The 14,452-nt window shown below is 32.8% G+C and overlaps 2 protein-coding genes across 2 annotated transcripts; both read right to left on the bottom strand.

The window, feature by feature from the left end:
* Window positions 1-148: 148 nt before the first annotated feature.
* LOC114418907 (tetraspanin-2-like) lies at window positions 149-2,439 on the bottom strand. Its single transcript, XM_028384453.1, has 2 exons — window positions 1,853-2,439; window positions 149-693 (listed from the first exon to the last, which is right to left on the bottom strand). The coding sequence occupies exons 1-2, from the start codon at window positions 2,360-2,362 to the stop codon at window positions 382-384; spliced, it is 822 nt and encodes a 273-aa protein (XP_028240254.1). The 5' UTR covers window positions 2,363-2,439; the 3' UTR covers window positions 149-381.
* Window positions 2,440-10,113: 7,674 nt separating this feature from the next.
* LOC114418905 (1-aminocyclopropane-1-carboxylate oxidase 1-like) lies at window positions 10,114-11,910 on the bottom strand. Its single transcript, XM_028384450.1, has 3 exons — window positions 11,722-11,910; window positions 11,411-11,634; window positions 10,114-10,880 (listed from the first exon to the last, which is right to left on the bottom strand). Exons 1-3 carry the CDS (start codon window positions 11,821-11,823, stop codon window positions 10,286-10,288), a joined length of 921 nt encoding a protein of 306 aa, XP_028240251.1. The 5' UTR covers window positions 11,824-11,910; the 3' UTR covers window positions 10,114-10,285.
* Between the last annotated feature and the right edge of the window lie 2,542 nt (window positions 11,911-14,452).

Here is a 14,452-nt window from a genome sequence, read left to right as displayed (position 1 = left end):
TTATGGGAACTCTCCTTAAAGTATTTAAGACAGTTGTATATTGAAGGTTTGAATTCAAGACTATTGATGTCAAGATTGTGGATACCAGCATGGCAGCATCTAAGTACCAAGATTATTTTAAAATATATATACAAGAAGCCGTGGACAATTTGGCATATAAGAATTATTATATACTCTGAGGAAAGCTAGAATCAGGATTCTATTCTGACTAGTTTGATGTTGGAAGATTTCTTCCTTTATCACTTCCGATAACTTTTCATGTCACAGAGAAAACCAATAAGTAATATACACATTAGTGAAAAATGTTCTTACAGGAATAAGAAAATATGAAAGATCAATTTTAAAAGAGAAAAAAGAAAAACTTGAATGAAGGAAAGAGGATCAAACCCAACCCCTTTTGTAACGGCGGAAGAGGTCTTCTGTTTGAGCATTTTTGAAGGCACTGCATGCAATGAGATAGACCCAGATGAGTACAACAACTGCCACCGTCAAAATGATATTGGCTTTCCTCCACTCTTCTCTGAGGTTTCCTAGTAGACCTGCCTTGCATGCATTGCAGTTGTAGCAGAGCTGGCTCTGGTCATTGCTCCACAAGTAGCAATCTGGGTCTACCATTGGATTCACAGGATTTATCCACAGTATAGGATTCACATAATTGTATCCGCAAGAAGTTGGAGGTTTACAACATCCTGACTGTAATATAAGACTAGTTGATTAGCATAAAGAAGGGATTAAAGGAATCCAGCTTAGTTGATTCAACAAGGGTGTGTGAGTTATTGTAAGTTTTCTAACACCGTCTTTTATTCCCATGGATGAAAAAAACTATTACAAAGAAGAAAGTTAAAGAAAAGGATAAAATGTGATTTGTGTCCCGTAGATTATGATTAACGTTTATCTTAGTCTTATACTTTAAAAATGATGATTTTAATCTTGGTCCTACTTTTTAACAAGCTGTTCGTCTCTCATTTTAGTATTCCAATTTCATGGAGACAAAAACTACCGGTTATAAAAACGTATATATGATTTTTAAAATCATTAATTTTAAAGTATAACAATTAAGACTAATTTTGACTTAAAAAAGAGTAAACCTAGAACATATTTTATCATAAAGAAAACAACCCCGTGATATGCAGCCCAAAAGCTGGCAACCATAACATGACTTTATTATCACGTGCAATAAAGACAAGCAAAATTTCTTAATTTCTCTACTTTAGTAAATCAGTGAGTAGATTTTTCAGCTGGCATGTAGATCTTTATAGGGGCAAAATCATCCTTTCAATCCTAGTCCATGCGGATGGAATGTAATGTTTTATACTGATTATGCATTCCCAAGTCATGCTGACTCAAGATACGGTTTTTAGTAAAGTTGTAAGTGGTGAGATTTAGATGGACCGTTGTTATCTGCAGTTAGGTCACAGCATTAGGAAGGGATGCCTACTAACCTCTAATTTAAAAAGCAAATTGATCCATGTCATATATGTTGGGCAAAGATAGAAAACTAGGTCCCACACACTTCACTCTTCTTTCCTAACTCCCATTATGCTAGCCTAGCTAGAGTAACTAGAATTAAGGATATCATGTTTCACTGAGCCTCAACGAACCTAAGAAATCTTATTCTTTTTTTAGAATCATATGGAAATTCCAATCAAGCAGTTTAAAACCCATGAAATCAAAGCCTATTCATATCCTTAATTTATATATAATGTGAGTTTTTAATATTTTTCAAGATCAAAACAATTGAAGTATACTTCAACATGTGTGTGAATCATTAAAACGATTTACGGAGTTCAACAACTCTCATGCTTAACCTATAAATAACAAGGTAGGTATATAAACAAATTAAATGAGAGACCTGTAAAGGAGAGATATTACTAGAGTTGAAGAAGTGATCAGCAGAAGCGTAGTCCTGGGTGAGTTTAATGCAGACATAAGAATGAGCCAAACAAGTGGTTATCTTGTTCCAACTAGTGGTAGAAGAAGCGGTGAAGACATGGTTCCTGAGCCAGGGGGAGAAGCCAACGAGCATGGACTCCTTGAAGCCTCTTCCAGGGACATGATAGGTTCCATCGGGTCTAGTGACGACGAAAGAGAAGACAAGAAGGAAAAGGAGAAGAGAAATGAGGATGGCCATGCAGCAAAGGTAAAAGGCCAAGAGCCCCTGCTTGTTCCAGTAAGCACCCACAAAGCCTGCAAGAGAGATGAGGAGTACGAGGAGGCCAAGTACGAGGACGTGCCAGCGGAAGTTGTGGATGCACTCGTTGTCTGGTTTGGAGGCTAGCCACACACCAGCACTTATTATGGGTATTGAGGCCAACAGGGCTATGAAGTTCAACACTGCACTCATGTTGTTGCCTACCCCCATCGGATCGGATGTTTTGCTTGCTTAATTTGCTTTTCTAGTTTGGAATAAGTATTTTTGTATACTCAACTCCACTTGACACCGCATATATGAAGATGATATTCTCTTTTTTTTTTTTCACTTAAAAATGAATTCTGACTAATTTAAAATAAAGATAAATAAAATTTGACTAAAGATTATATATCTGTTGGACAACTTCACTTAGTATCAATTGATTTTAAGTTGAAATCAAGTATGTTATCAAAGCATATAGTCCATCTTAGTTCTTGCCTATTCTAGTAGACTTGCCTGTATTGACAGACATATGTGGAGGGAGGATGTTAGGAAGTCTCACATCGTCTGCCACAAATCTTGGGGTGCAGCTTATATATATCTGTTGGACAACTTCACTTAGTGCCAATTGGTTTTAAGTTGAAATCTAATAGTTTTCAATGACATTTTGCTTTGCCAACCATGTTTTCAGTATGTGTGGCAGTGTATTCTTTAGTTTGAACATGTATGAGCTTCATGAAGCTTTCTTATTTCCCACTTCTTACTTGCAAGGATGTATGTTGCCCTGTATGTTCAAGCACAACCATCGTTATCACAAATGATAGTGGGTGAGGTTGATCCTCAATAACACCAAATGTTTGTGAATAAAAACAAATTGGTAGAAAATGGTGCAGAAAGAAGTTAAGTAAAAGAAGATGTGTGCATTAGATGTGTGTGAAACATGGGACTTGGGATTTGAATAATATTGAGGTTCATGAGATATTGGTTGAGGATTTGGGGTGGGAAGTGTATTTAGCTTAATGTTTGCATACAATTCAATGCATGTAAGAACCTCATGTTGACAAACAACAAAAATCATACTTTTGACGTCTTGGTCATCAACAAGTTGCATTAACCAATTGACAAATGAGGAAGACATGTTGTGTATTATGTTTGCAAAGTTGGAAGAAAGTAATAAAGAAAGAAAGTGTTGTGCATAAGAGTTAAATGAAGGTGAATATGACTTCTATATACAAGGATCAGGGTTCAAGATTTATGACTTAAGGGTTAGGGTTTGAAGCATTGGATTTTCTAACATAAAGTAAAAGTGTTTGTGACCCACCGACGTAAAACAAAAGTGTCTCTAACACGGTAATGTAAAACATTGGATTTCCTAACACACTAACATAAAACAAAAATGTCTCTAACGCACCGACGTAAATCAAAAGTGTCTTTGACCTAGGTTTAAGGTTAGTGTTATGGTGTAGACTTAGGATTCGGGATCCATAATTATGGTTAGGGTTAGGTTAAGGGTTATGTTTTAGGTTAGATTTCATAATTAGGGTTTAGGCTAGTAAAAATGTGCATTTTTTATAACAAGAAAAAACACTTTTATTTATATAAAAAAATCAATCCATGAGGGAAACTTTTGACACCTAGATTGTTATGTGTATCAGTGATTTTGGTTAAAATAATATTACATTCCCATATTTTTCATGTCAATGAAACCAATAAGGCAACTTTTGGGTTTTGATTTGACCTTAAAACACATTAATGGAATGACCAAAAATAGGGAAAAAATCACTAAAACTTCAAAAAATCAATCCATGAAGGCAACTTTTAGTACCTAGATTGTTATGTGCATCAATTATTTTGGTTAAAATAATATTACATTCCCATATTTTTCATGTTAATGAAGCCAATAAGGTAACTTTCAGGTCTCGATTCAACCTTAAAATACATTAACGACGTGGCCAAAATCAAGAAAAAATCATTGAAACTTCTAAAAATCAATCCATGATTGCAACTTTTGGGACCTAGATTGTCATATGTATTAGTTATTTTGGTTAAAATAATGTTACAATCCCGTAGTTTTCATGTCAATTAACCTAGTAAGATAACTTTCAAGTCTTCATTCGACCCTAAAATGCATTAATGAAGTGGCCAAAAACAAGAAAAAATCATTGAAACTTCAAGATTTCATTCCATACTTCAAACTTTTGGCCTTAAAACACACATGAAGAATATTTTTATTATAAAAAGTAATACAACAATAAACAACACACATGATGAATATTTTTATTACAAAGAAAACACTTAGTAATACAACAATGAACAACACACATGATGACTATAAATCATTAAATAATAAAATAGCAATCAAATAATTTGTGAGGGAGGGGGTTCTTCAAAACTCGATTCAAGGTTCATTGCTTAATCAAGGTATTCATCCAAATCCCCCAAATTCAAAGAGCTTGCAGAAATTGGTGGTGGTTGTGCACATGTTTGTGTAGGTGTGTCTGCGGTGGTAAGATATAATTCAAGGCATGTGAGGTTGGAGAGTTTCCCGAATATAGAAAACATAGTAATTATGTCCTCATCATCTTGCGGTATGGATGCATTGTACTGAAAACAATCACCAACAAGTGATACAGGACATCAAAAATGTGTATCCATGACCATTTTACCATTTGGTAGACTAATCTTGTTCATAATTGCTTGTTTCAAGGCATCAAGTGACATTCTAATGTCAAGTTGAACGATCTTTGGTGAATCACTTACAAACGTTGAATCATATTTAGTTATTTTGATGACGTCATTGTAATACACAATCGTAGTGACTAATAATGAAGTCATGGTTTAGGTTTAGGGTAGTAGTAAGGCTTTTGATTAAGGTGAACAAATTATATTTATAATGTTTAATGACTTGTAACATGCACTTCAAAAAGAATGACCAAGATCTCATTGACAAAATGAATGGCTTAGATAACACCAATTGGAGTAACACATGATGAACAGTTAAGATCCCACCGACAAAATGAACGACTTAGATAACATTGATTGGAGCAACGGATGTTGAACAACCAAGATCCCACCAACAAAATGAACCCCTTGTGAATGTATGTATACATGATTTTGATGATGTCAAAGAAGAATCAAACAAGGCTGCTTCAAATGATAAGCATTTGCTTCAAGAATAATTCAAGAGTGCTTCAACAAGCAAAGCCATGTTTCAAGATTCATTAAAGACCAAGCATTGCCTTAAAACAAAGTGTTTTCAAGACATTCAAGGCTCTGGTAATCGATTACCAGGAAGTGTAATCGATTACCAGAAGACAGGGTTGAGAAATAGCTGTTGAAAAATGTTTTGAATTTGAATTTTCAACATGTAATCGATTACCATATGTCTGTAATCGATTACCAGCAACGAAACTTTGGAAATTCAAATTCAAAAGTCATAACCCTTCAAATTATAACTGTGTAATCGATTACACAAACATTATAATCGATTACCAGTGGAAAGTTTTCAAAAAATCTGCCAACAGTCACATCTTTTCATTAGATTTGTGAATGGCCATCAAAGGCCTATAAATAGGTGACTTGGGCACGAATTTTAGGCAGAGAGTTTTGCTTGGCAAAAATGTCTTATCCTCTCAAAAGACAATGAGAGAGATTCCAAAAGAACTTCATTGTCAAATGCTCTCTCAAGAAATCCTTGATCAAACACTTGCAAAATCTATAAGGATTCTTACATGATCTTCATTGTAATATTCTTCTCTTGAAGAGAGAATTCTTCTTCCATTCTTCTTATTCAATGAGATTGGTTAAGAGATTGTGAGTCTCTTGTTGTAAAGGATTCCTGAACACAAGGGATGGGTTGTCCCTGTGTGGTTCAGACTTTGTAATGGATTTTACAAAGATAGTGGAAATCTCAAGTGGGTTGCTTGAGTACTGGACGTAGGCACGGGTTATGGCCGAACCAGTATAAAACTGTGTTTGCATTCTCTCTTCCCTTATCTCATTTATGTTATTGCAATCAATTTTGCCTTGCATGTTTATAGAACATTATTAAATTGATTGTTGTTGCTTCTTCTGCATTCTAAGCCTATCCCTCTTAAGATTATTGAGGCCACAAGGTGTAACACCCCTTAGATAACACTGATTGGAGCAACACATGATGAATGACCAAGATCTCATTGACAAAATCAATGACTTAGATAACACCAATTGGAGCAACATACGTTGAATAACCAAGATTCTACCGATAAAATCAATGACCAAGATCACACCGAATAAATTGTGTTGCTGTTAAATTTTTCTATAAATACAATAAATGTTTGTCATCATATACAAACATAGACTCATTTTCTCTCGTTCTCGTATATCCCTCTTTAACTTCTTCATGACGTTAGTAGCAAAGCCTAAACCATGGAAGCTACAACTGTTCCTCTTCTTTGGAAACAACACCTTCATATTATGGAAAAGTATGTAATAAATTTTGTATTTTTCAATGTTAATTATGTTATAACTTACAAATATTCATGTTATTATTATTTTGATTTCTGCAAGTAACGAATAATGTAATCTAGTCATATGCTCAAGATATGCCTTCTCCAAATCACAAAATTTAATCTTTGTTTGTTCAAGCTGGGTTTTTAGATGTTGCAAAGCTTAGACAAATTAAAATTGACGATGTTTTAATGACTACTTTGGTTGAAATGTGAAAACCTGAATCACACATGTTTTATCTTTCAGTTGGTGAGTGCACAATCACTTTGGAAGATGTTACTCTTTAACTGGGTTTACGTGTTGATGGAAAACCAGTTACTAGCCCAACATATTATGATTGAGAACAAATGTGCACATAATATATAGGTGTTGTTCCCCTAAAGAATGCACTAGTGAGATTAACACTAAAATTAAAATGATTAAAAGAAAACATGTTGACTCTCCCACAATAATTAACAGTTCATTGTAGAGCATACATTTTAGGACTGATTGGTGGAGTCTTAATGTCAGACAAGTCAAAAAATAGAGTTCACCTGATGTATCTAGCTATGTTAGCAGATCTTGAACGAGCTGGATGATACAACTAGGGTTCGACATGTTTAACACATTTGTATATAGAAATGTGTAAGACAATTTATACATCATCTAAAAAATGGGAGGATGTACAATGTTATTGCAGTCTTAGACATTGTGTTGCATGTCATTCATTCAACCAAAGGTCGAGAGCCAACCTCATATCCACTTGTAACTAGGTAAATAAAATTTGTTCACTCAAACAAATACCAATTTTGGTGAAATATTAGACATTAACATATTACATTTAACTAGATGGAGTGATAGAGGGTTACAATTTTCTACAGTCTCACGCAACAATGTTATAGGCCATAGATCAAGATTCGATAACATGCATAATGAGGAGGATGAACCATGTATTTTTATTTTATTTATTCAAATGTCAATTACATTATTTTATAAATTATTAACGCATATTGCTTTTTCAATTCCATTAGATGCCTTACAGAGGGTTTGAGTTATTTTTGCCAAAATATGCATAAAAGGATTTCAAAATATGAAGTGTTTGTGTCGCTTTAAGTTGTTTCCCAGTGGTAGTATGGTAGCAAATTGACAAGATCATGCTCTAATTTGGACTTTGTCAAGACATCAAATTCACCTCATAATCTTGATAAATTCCATCAAACTGACAGGAAAAGACACACTAACACAAATTGGGCAGAAGAGCATCATGAGTGGATTGCAATTTGGAAGGAAAAATGCCAAAATGTGTTAATCGAACAACTTATTCAAAGACATCTTGAACATATGAGTTATTACATGAACTGGTATGAGCAAATTCAAAAGTTTATCTAACATGGTTTGCAACTCATTCAAACATTGCTGCCACATCTCCTTCAAATCCAAAGATGAAAACTTAACAACATCCTCCACCACAAAGCTCACCACTTGTTGCCAACATGCATGATGAAGGACTACAACCACTTCCTTAATCATATGAATACACGCCACAATAACATCATCATCAAAATTATGGGTACAATCCACAGTTCTTCAATGCTAGCGGAGAAGACTTTAAAGACAATCTCATAGGTACAGATCTTCGAACATCAGAATCTTCTTATGCGTACATGCAAAGCATGTCCATACCTTTGTTTGCATCCTTTTACAAAACTATTGCTGGCAATTCTTCAACCAATCAACCAAATATTAATGACTTCATCTATGAAGAGCAACATATTGTTCTTGATGAACAACTTCAACTGCAAGAACATGGATGAGTATGTCGACAGTTGGTAAGAAACAGACAACCTCCTAAATGTGAAACTGGTGGACATAGACGACATTAATTGCCTTAGTTAAATTAGTGTGTACTATGAATGCTAGTTTTTCCTTGTTAATTGTTTGAACATTGCATTTAATGAATGAGCACAACATTTTTTAGAGAAGAATTGACTAGACATTGTTTCTTTCGAGACGATTTGACCCCACATTGTTTTTTCCTTGACGATTTGACCTCATTGCTTGTTTCGAGACGATGTGACTGAACAAGGTTTTTTACAAGATGATTTCACTGAACATTGTTTTTTTTCAAATTACGCAAACCAACAGTAATAAATTAAGACGCAATCTAAATCGTTTACATTGTTGGTGCGATCTCAACTGTTGTATGAGTTACAGGAGAACAAGTTACACCTAATATAAATAGCAGTAGGGGTTAGATGCAACTCAATACCTTTGTCTGATATATATTCACCATATTGCTTAAAACATGAAAAGTGTGTCCGCTCTTATGTATTGCGATGGTGACATAATTCCATCATATGAATAAATAATGTTTGAATGTCTTAGTGATCCTAAAGTCATCACAATAAGTGAGGACATGTCACTTTATGCCTTAAGGAAAATAATTTTTTACCGTTAATCAATTTACGTAGGTGATGGTTGCGTTGAATATGACTGTATAAAGCTCAAATGTGACGATGATGTGGAAAAAAATATTTTTCATCTATTTAGAATTTAGTACCAAAGATTTGATTGAGTTGAATGCAACTTTTGAGCGTTCTCCAAATGATATGAAATCATTGCCCTGTTGCACAAACCAAGAACTACTAATGAGATTATTGTTTTGATGTGTGATGAATTTGTGCAGTCATTGTTCAAACTAATTGTTCTAACTACTTTTTTATGTACTTCAATCAGGTTAATCCTTCAATTATTTATCTAAGTTTTCTTTATTTATTTTTTTCATTTTCTTCAATAGAAGCTTTTAAATTATGTCACCTATTCTAAATATTTCATTTAAGGATTAATTATTTTTTAAAAAAAATACTATTTGATAAAAATGAATTACAAATGTTTTCTTTAAAATAAATTAAATAAAATTAATCTTTGTGGAATGTTGTGTAGAATTCACAACACAATAGAATGATTTAAAAATAATTTTAAACAAAATAAAATTAACAACATATGAAAATTAAAATTTTATTCTTATATAATAAAATTTATATATAAATTAATAAAAAAATTAAAACAATTAAAAAAATTTCTAAAACATTTAAAAAAAATAAAAACTAAGTTTTAAAAAATAAAAGAAATCCACGTTGAAAAATGGGTTCTTTCAACGTATCTAAAAAAAACATTAGTTAAGAAATCTCAACTAACACGGAAATAAAAAAAATATTAAAAAAAAGTTGTGCTAGAAGAATCGGTTACTCACCATGCAATGCAATGAAATATATTATTTGTGTAAATAATATTTGGCTTGTATTCTTTGTATAAATAATTAATTTATTTGGGTAAATAATTACCGGTTTATTTGTTATGTACTTTTGTCTTATCTGAGTTGCTCCTAGTTAGTGCATCACATTAGGAGGCAGATTTTTATTGCTTATTAGAGTAATACACGTGTTATGTTCATAAAAACTAGTATGTAGAATAACTGAAAGTTTATAAAAAGTACAGAAAGAAAGGGATGGATATAGATAAAGAAAAAACTTGTGTTTTCTTCTTTGTTATTATTGATATTAAAACCATAAAAAAAAAAAAAAAAAACTTATGTTACGTATTTCTTTCTTGACTACTTTTAAGGAGAACGCGAAAAACATGACTTGTAAAATTAACTAGAATGAAGGGTATATGTTTGATCTTTATTCAAGGTTTAAGATTGCAGTGCCCGTTGGTCATATTCTTGATAGATTCAAATCTGGGACCCTTTTCACCGAACTTGGTGTTGCCATATAGCTCCAAATAGTCTCCATAACGATAATTACTTGGATATAAGAGTTTGTTAGCAGGGGAAATAATGGCTTCACCAACTGGGTTATAAAAGCTGGCTATGGAGAGTCTACTTCCGTTTTTGTCAGGCATGACCCTGTGCACAACACTTTTATAAAAGCCATTGCTCAACACTTCTACTTGGTCACCTGTGTTCACAAAAATGGCATTGTTCTTGGAGGGTGGAATCTCCACCCACTTGCCATCTTTGAAGAATTCTAGGCCAGGCACTTGGTCATCTTGGAGCAATAGGATGATGCCACCAGCATCTGTGTGTTCTCTAAGTCCTCTAACCAGTTCAGGGTGTGGACATTGAGGGTACTTGGCCACTTTTGTTCCCATAGCAGGTCCATTTGTTCCAGAAAATGCCTCCTTAATGTAGTTTTTCTCCAAACCAAGATTTTCACTCATAAGCTCAGATAACTTCTCTGCCAGCGTAACGAGTTGGTCAATATACTGATCCATTGTTTGGCTGCATTTACATATAAAATTGGTATCAGATTGTGCATTTTTAAGACAAAGTGTTTGTGTGTGTTTCCAAAGAAGGGAGCAGATACTATAAAGCACTGACATCGACACGGACACTGGACACGACATAGATATTGACACGTGGACACCTATAATGTCTAAAATATAGAACGTAATACGGGTGTCGTGTCGGTGTCGAACACTGACACGGACGCGTGTCGGACACTGAACACGACAAAGGACTGGAATGCCCGTGCTTCATAGGGCAGATCTAGTGTTATTCATTAGGAGGAAAAAAAGTGTTATCAAACACATTTTCTAACACAATTTTTTTAATATATTTTTATTATTAGTTAAAATTTATTAAAAATTATAAAACTATAAATGAGATTTATTAAATAATAAAGTAAGATTCCGAAAATTTTATGATTTTCAATAATTTTAACCTATAGTAAACTGTGTGTTTAAAAAAGTCAGAAAATATATTGCCAGCATTTCTCTACATTAGAAGTCACCCAGGTTGAGTTGACTAACCAAAGCTCCTGTGAGATGTTTGGGATTTTCTTAATGTTGGAAGTGGGACGGTGCCAAATGAAGAAGGCACTTTCCCAATCTATATCAGAGGTGTTCTGTTTTTTCTCCAAGGTCTTTGCTATCTCGGACTGGTAGAAACCTTCCTTCAGGTTCTCCTCATAGTGAATATTAATTAGCTCCTTCACCTTTTCCATCAGGTTTTTGTCAATTTCATGGTTCTCAATCTGCACATGTAATGTATTAAACAACAAAGCCAACTAAACTAACAATTGATTAAAAGGAGGAATTAACGCAAATCTAATTCTCTTTACCAGAAAGAAACCCCATTTCTGACAAGCTTCATCCAAAAGCGCCATGGTTTCACCCCTTTTGTCTCCATTGAGAGTGCTGAAATCTATCACAGGAATAGCCATCTATGTGCTAAGTGTTTGTTTGCTGAAGATACATTACTGGATGGGGTATATATAGGGCTACAAAAGATTTAAAACCGCTTTAACACTAAACAAACTACTAGATGGTATAATATAGTTTGATAAGTTTATATGAAGCATAGACTTAAAATGATTAGACAATTAGTTAGAGAGTACCTTGAGAATGGCAAGTCCAAGTTCATTTCGTAGTTATCATGTGATCCGGTGTATTTTTTAATTATTTCATTTAGATGGGGAATCAGATTTTTCCTTGTAAACCAAGTCTTCATCATGCTTCTCCACCACGTTTGGACTAGTCCAAGGTCCACGTAATTGTTGTTGTACACAAATACTTTGAACTTGAAGTGGCTTTATTTTGGGTTCAACTGTCTAAAAGCCACTGTGGATGGGACACTCGTTGATCCAGTATATGATACAAAAACCAGGGGCACTGGCATAGAAAAATAAAAGGTTGCATTGAAGCCAAAATGCAAATCGAGTTAATCAACCAGTGGGCGATTTTGGTTTTGGTTTTGGTTTTGGTTGGATGGTGTTGTGACATGATGAATCCTTCACTGATATTTTATTGACTATTTATTTGTGATCAACACAACTGTAACTGTAACTGGATGAAACAGGATCAATCATTACTCATTAGTTTATACCAACCGCACATAGTATGTGAAACCGGGTTTTCATGTTTCAATAGCCAGATCGAGTTGATGCTACCCAAACTTTACTTTATCTGGCCAACCACCATTTATAGCCCCTAAGCAAACGCTGCTGACTCTGCTATATGATTTGAGCACGTCTTTTCGTGCATGAACATTCAAACGTAGACATACAATGAATTCTTGTATCTCACGCAAGTCTAGATAAGGTCTCCATGAGATGATTGTAAGAAGAATTGCACTTGCAGCTATCCTTTGTTCCTAAGTATCTAAAATGGCAATTATTCCATTACGAAAACCTATTGTAGTGATTGAAGGTAAAATTAAGACATTATCGTAATTACGAAAACCTATTATTTTTTTATTTGGTATTATCCTAATTAAGACATTAGACCTCATAATAATATTTTAAGATATCTATGCAAGAACCAAATATAAAACTAATCTTCAATCAAAATTTAATTACACTTAAAATTCCTTAGTGATATTATTATATACTAAAAATAACTCTTACATAAGATTTGTAACTTCACAAATATAGAAATGATCTATTTATAACAAAATATCAATGTTAATAAAAACATATATATTTATTTTAAATATAGTTTAATTTGATCTCTTTGTAACTAATTAGCACACGAATATATATATGAGAGAGATAAAACATCTTATGAGAGTGATATGATTAAATCTAAGTGGTATAATTATACATAAAAGGGTTGAGATTCAATATAAACAAATCACATGATTTTTTAAGTGGTCACATAACAATAAATCTTGATCGTTAATGTTTGATTATGCGATTCAGAATTAATCCTTTCATTCTCATATATCATATAATATGTCCTCTCGTATATCTTTGAATGTGATGTTAATTGAATTAATATCAATTTTTATAATTACTATTATTTATTTATCAATTTTTCATGTTAATTAAAATGCAGGTAAATGATACAGGTATGTGTATAAAAGGACACAATTTGCAAGCTATGAGTATGGATACATGCATTTTTTAAAAGTGAGAGTATAAAATTTAATTATTGTTCATTTTATTTATAAGATGTGAATAATTTTTATATATTTTGCATACGGGGATTTTTTATGCATGTCTGTGTTGGATCGTTACAGATAAAAAAAAAAAAGATTATTTTCTGCTTTATTACATTAGGATTTGGACTGTTTGATTTATTCTCAGTTACTTATTAGTAGATAGAGTTAGTGGCTATACTGTATTAAGTTTGTTGCTAATTGCAGTAAAAACAAAATTGTTGCTAATTGCAGTAAAAACAAAATTGTTGCTAATTTGAAATTTCATTCCATTGAAAACTTTGTAGACTTTCCACTCTCTCACATGGTTTTATAGACTTTTTTGAATCATTGAAGCATTTTCCATTATTTGAAATCTGAAATTCTGAATCATCCGAAATGACGTCGAAGTGCCCAAACTCATTCGTCTTTAATTATCTCCATGGCGTTTCTCAATGGTTGTTTCATCTTTTTGACGTGTATCTTTTAATGCCTATATTAAACTCTTTTCCTCGGTTGAAGGAGCTTTTAAGGTGTAATGTAAGGTTTTCCAATTTTTGAGAAGTATCTTTCAAATTTTAAAAGATTATTTTTATATAAATAAAACTTTGTAAATTTTTAAAAAGTTATGTTTGTGAATTTTAAAAATTAATTAAAAATATTATGTATTATTCAATATTTTTTTAAATTGTCATTAAGATTTTACAGTTTAGATTTTTACAGATTTATATAGTTAGAATTTAAAATATTTAATTTATTTTACAAATCTAAAAGATTTGAGAGAACTTCGAAATCTTTTAGAAAAAATTAAAAATTATAATGGCAAAACAAGTTTATTAAAGAGGACCAATATACAAATAAAATGTATGAAATTTTGTCAAAAATTACATATAAATTGTGTCTCATGTAGACTATGAGAAACACCATTCATACTT

Source organism: Glycine soja, chromosome 7, assembly GCF_004193775.1.
Source record: "Glycine soja cultivar W05 chromosome 7, ASM419377v2, whole genome shotgun sequence".
NCBI classification, from domain to species: domain Eukaryota; kingdom Viridiplantae; phylum Streptophyta; class Magnoliopsida; order Fabales; family Fabaceae; genus Glycine; species Glycine soja.
Note: the sequence above shows the minus strand (reverse complement) of the source record. Positions and strands in the feature narration are given on the sequence as shown.

Bases quoted from the DNA above. Each gene is read 5' to 3' on its own strand.
- LOC114418905 (XM_028384450.1), bottom strand. From the start codon at position 11,823: ATGGCTATTCCTGTGATAGATTTCAGCACTCTCAATGGAGACAAAAGG. The intron at 11,635-11,721 runs GTAAAGAGAATT...TTACATGTGCAG, and splicing joins AGAAATGGGGTTTCTTTCTG to ATTGAGAACCATGAAATTGA. The intron at 10,881-11,410 runs GTTAGTCAACTC...ATGTAAATGCAG, and splicing joins AACATCTCACAGGAGCTTTG to CCAAACAATGGATCAGTATA.
- LOC114418907 (XM_028384453.1), bottom strand. From the start codon at position 2,362: ATGGGGGTAGGCAACAACATGAGTGCAGTGTTGAACTTCATAGCCCTG. The intron at 694-1,852 runs GTCTCTCATTTA...CTTATATTACAG, and splicing joins GTAATATCTCTCCTTTACAG to TCAGGATGTTGTAAACCTCC.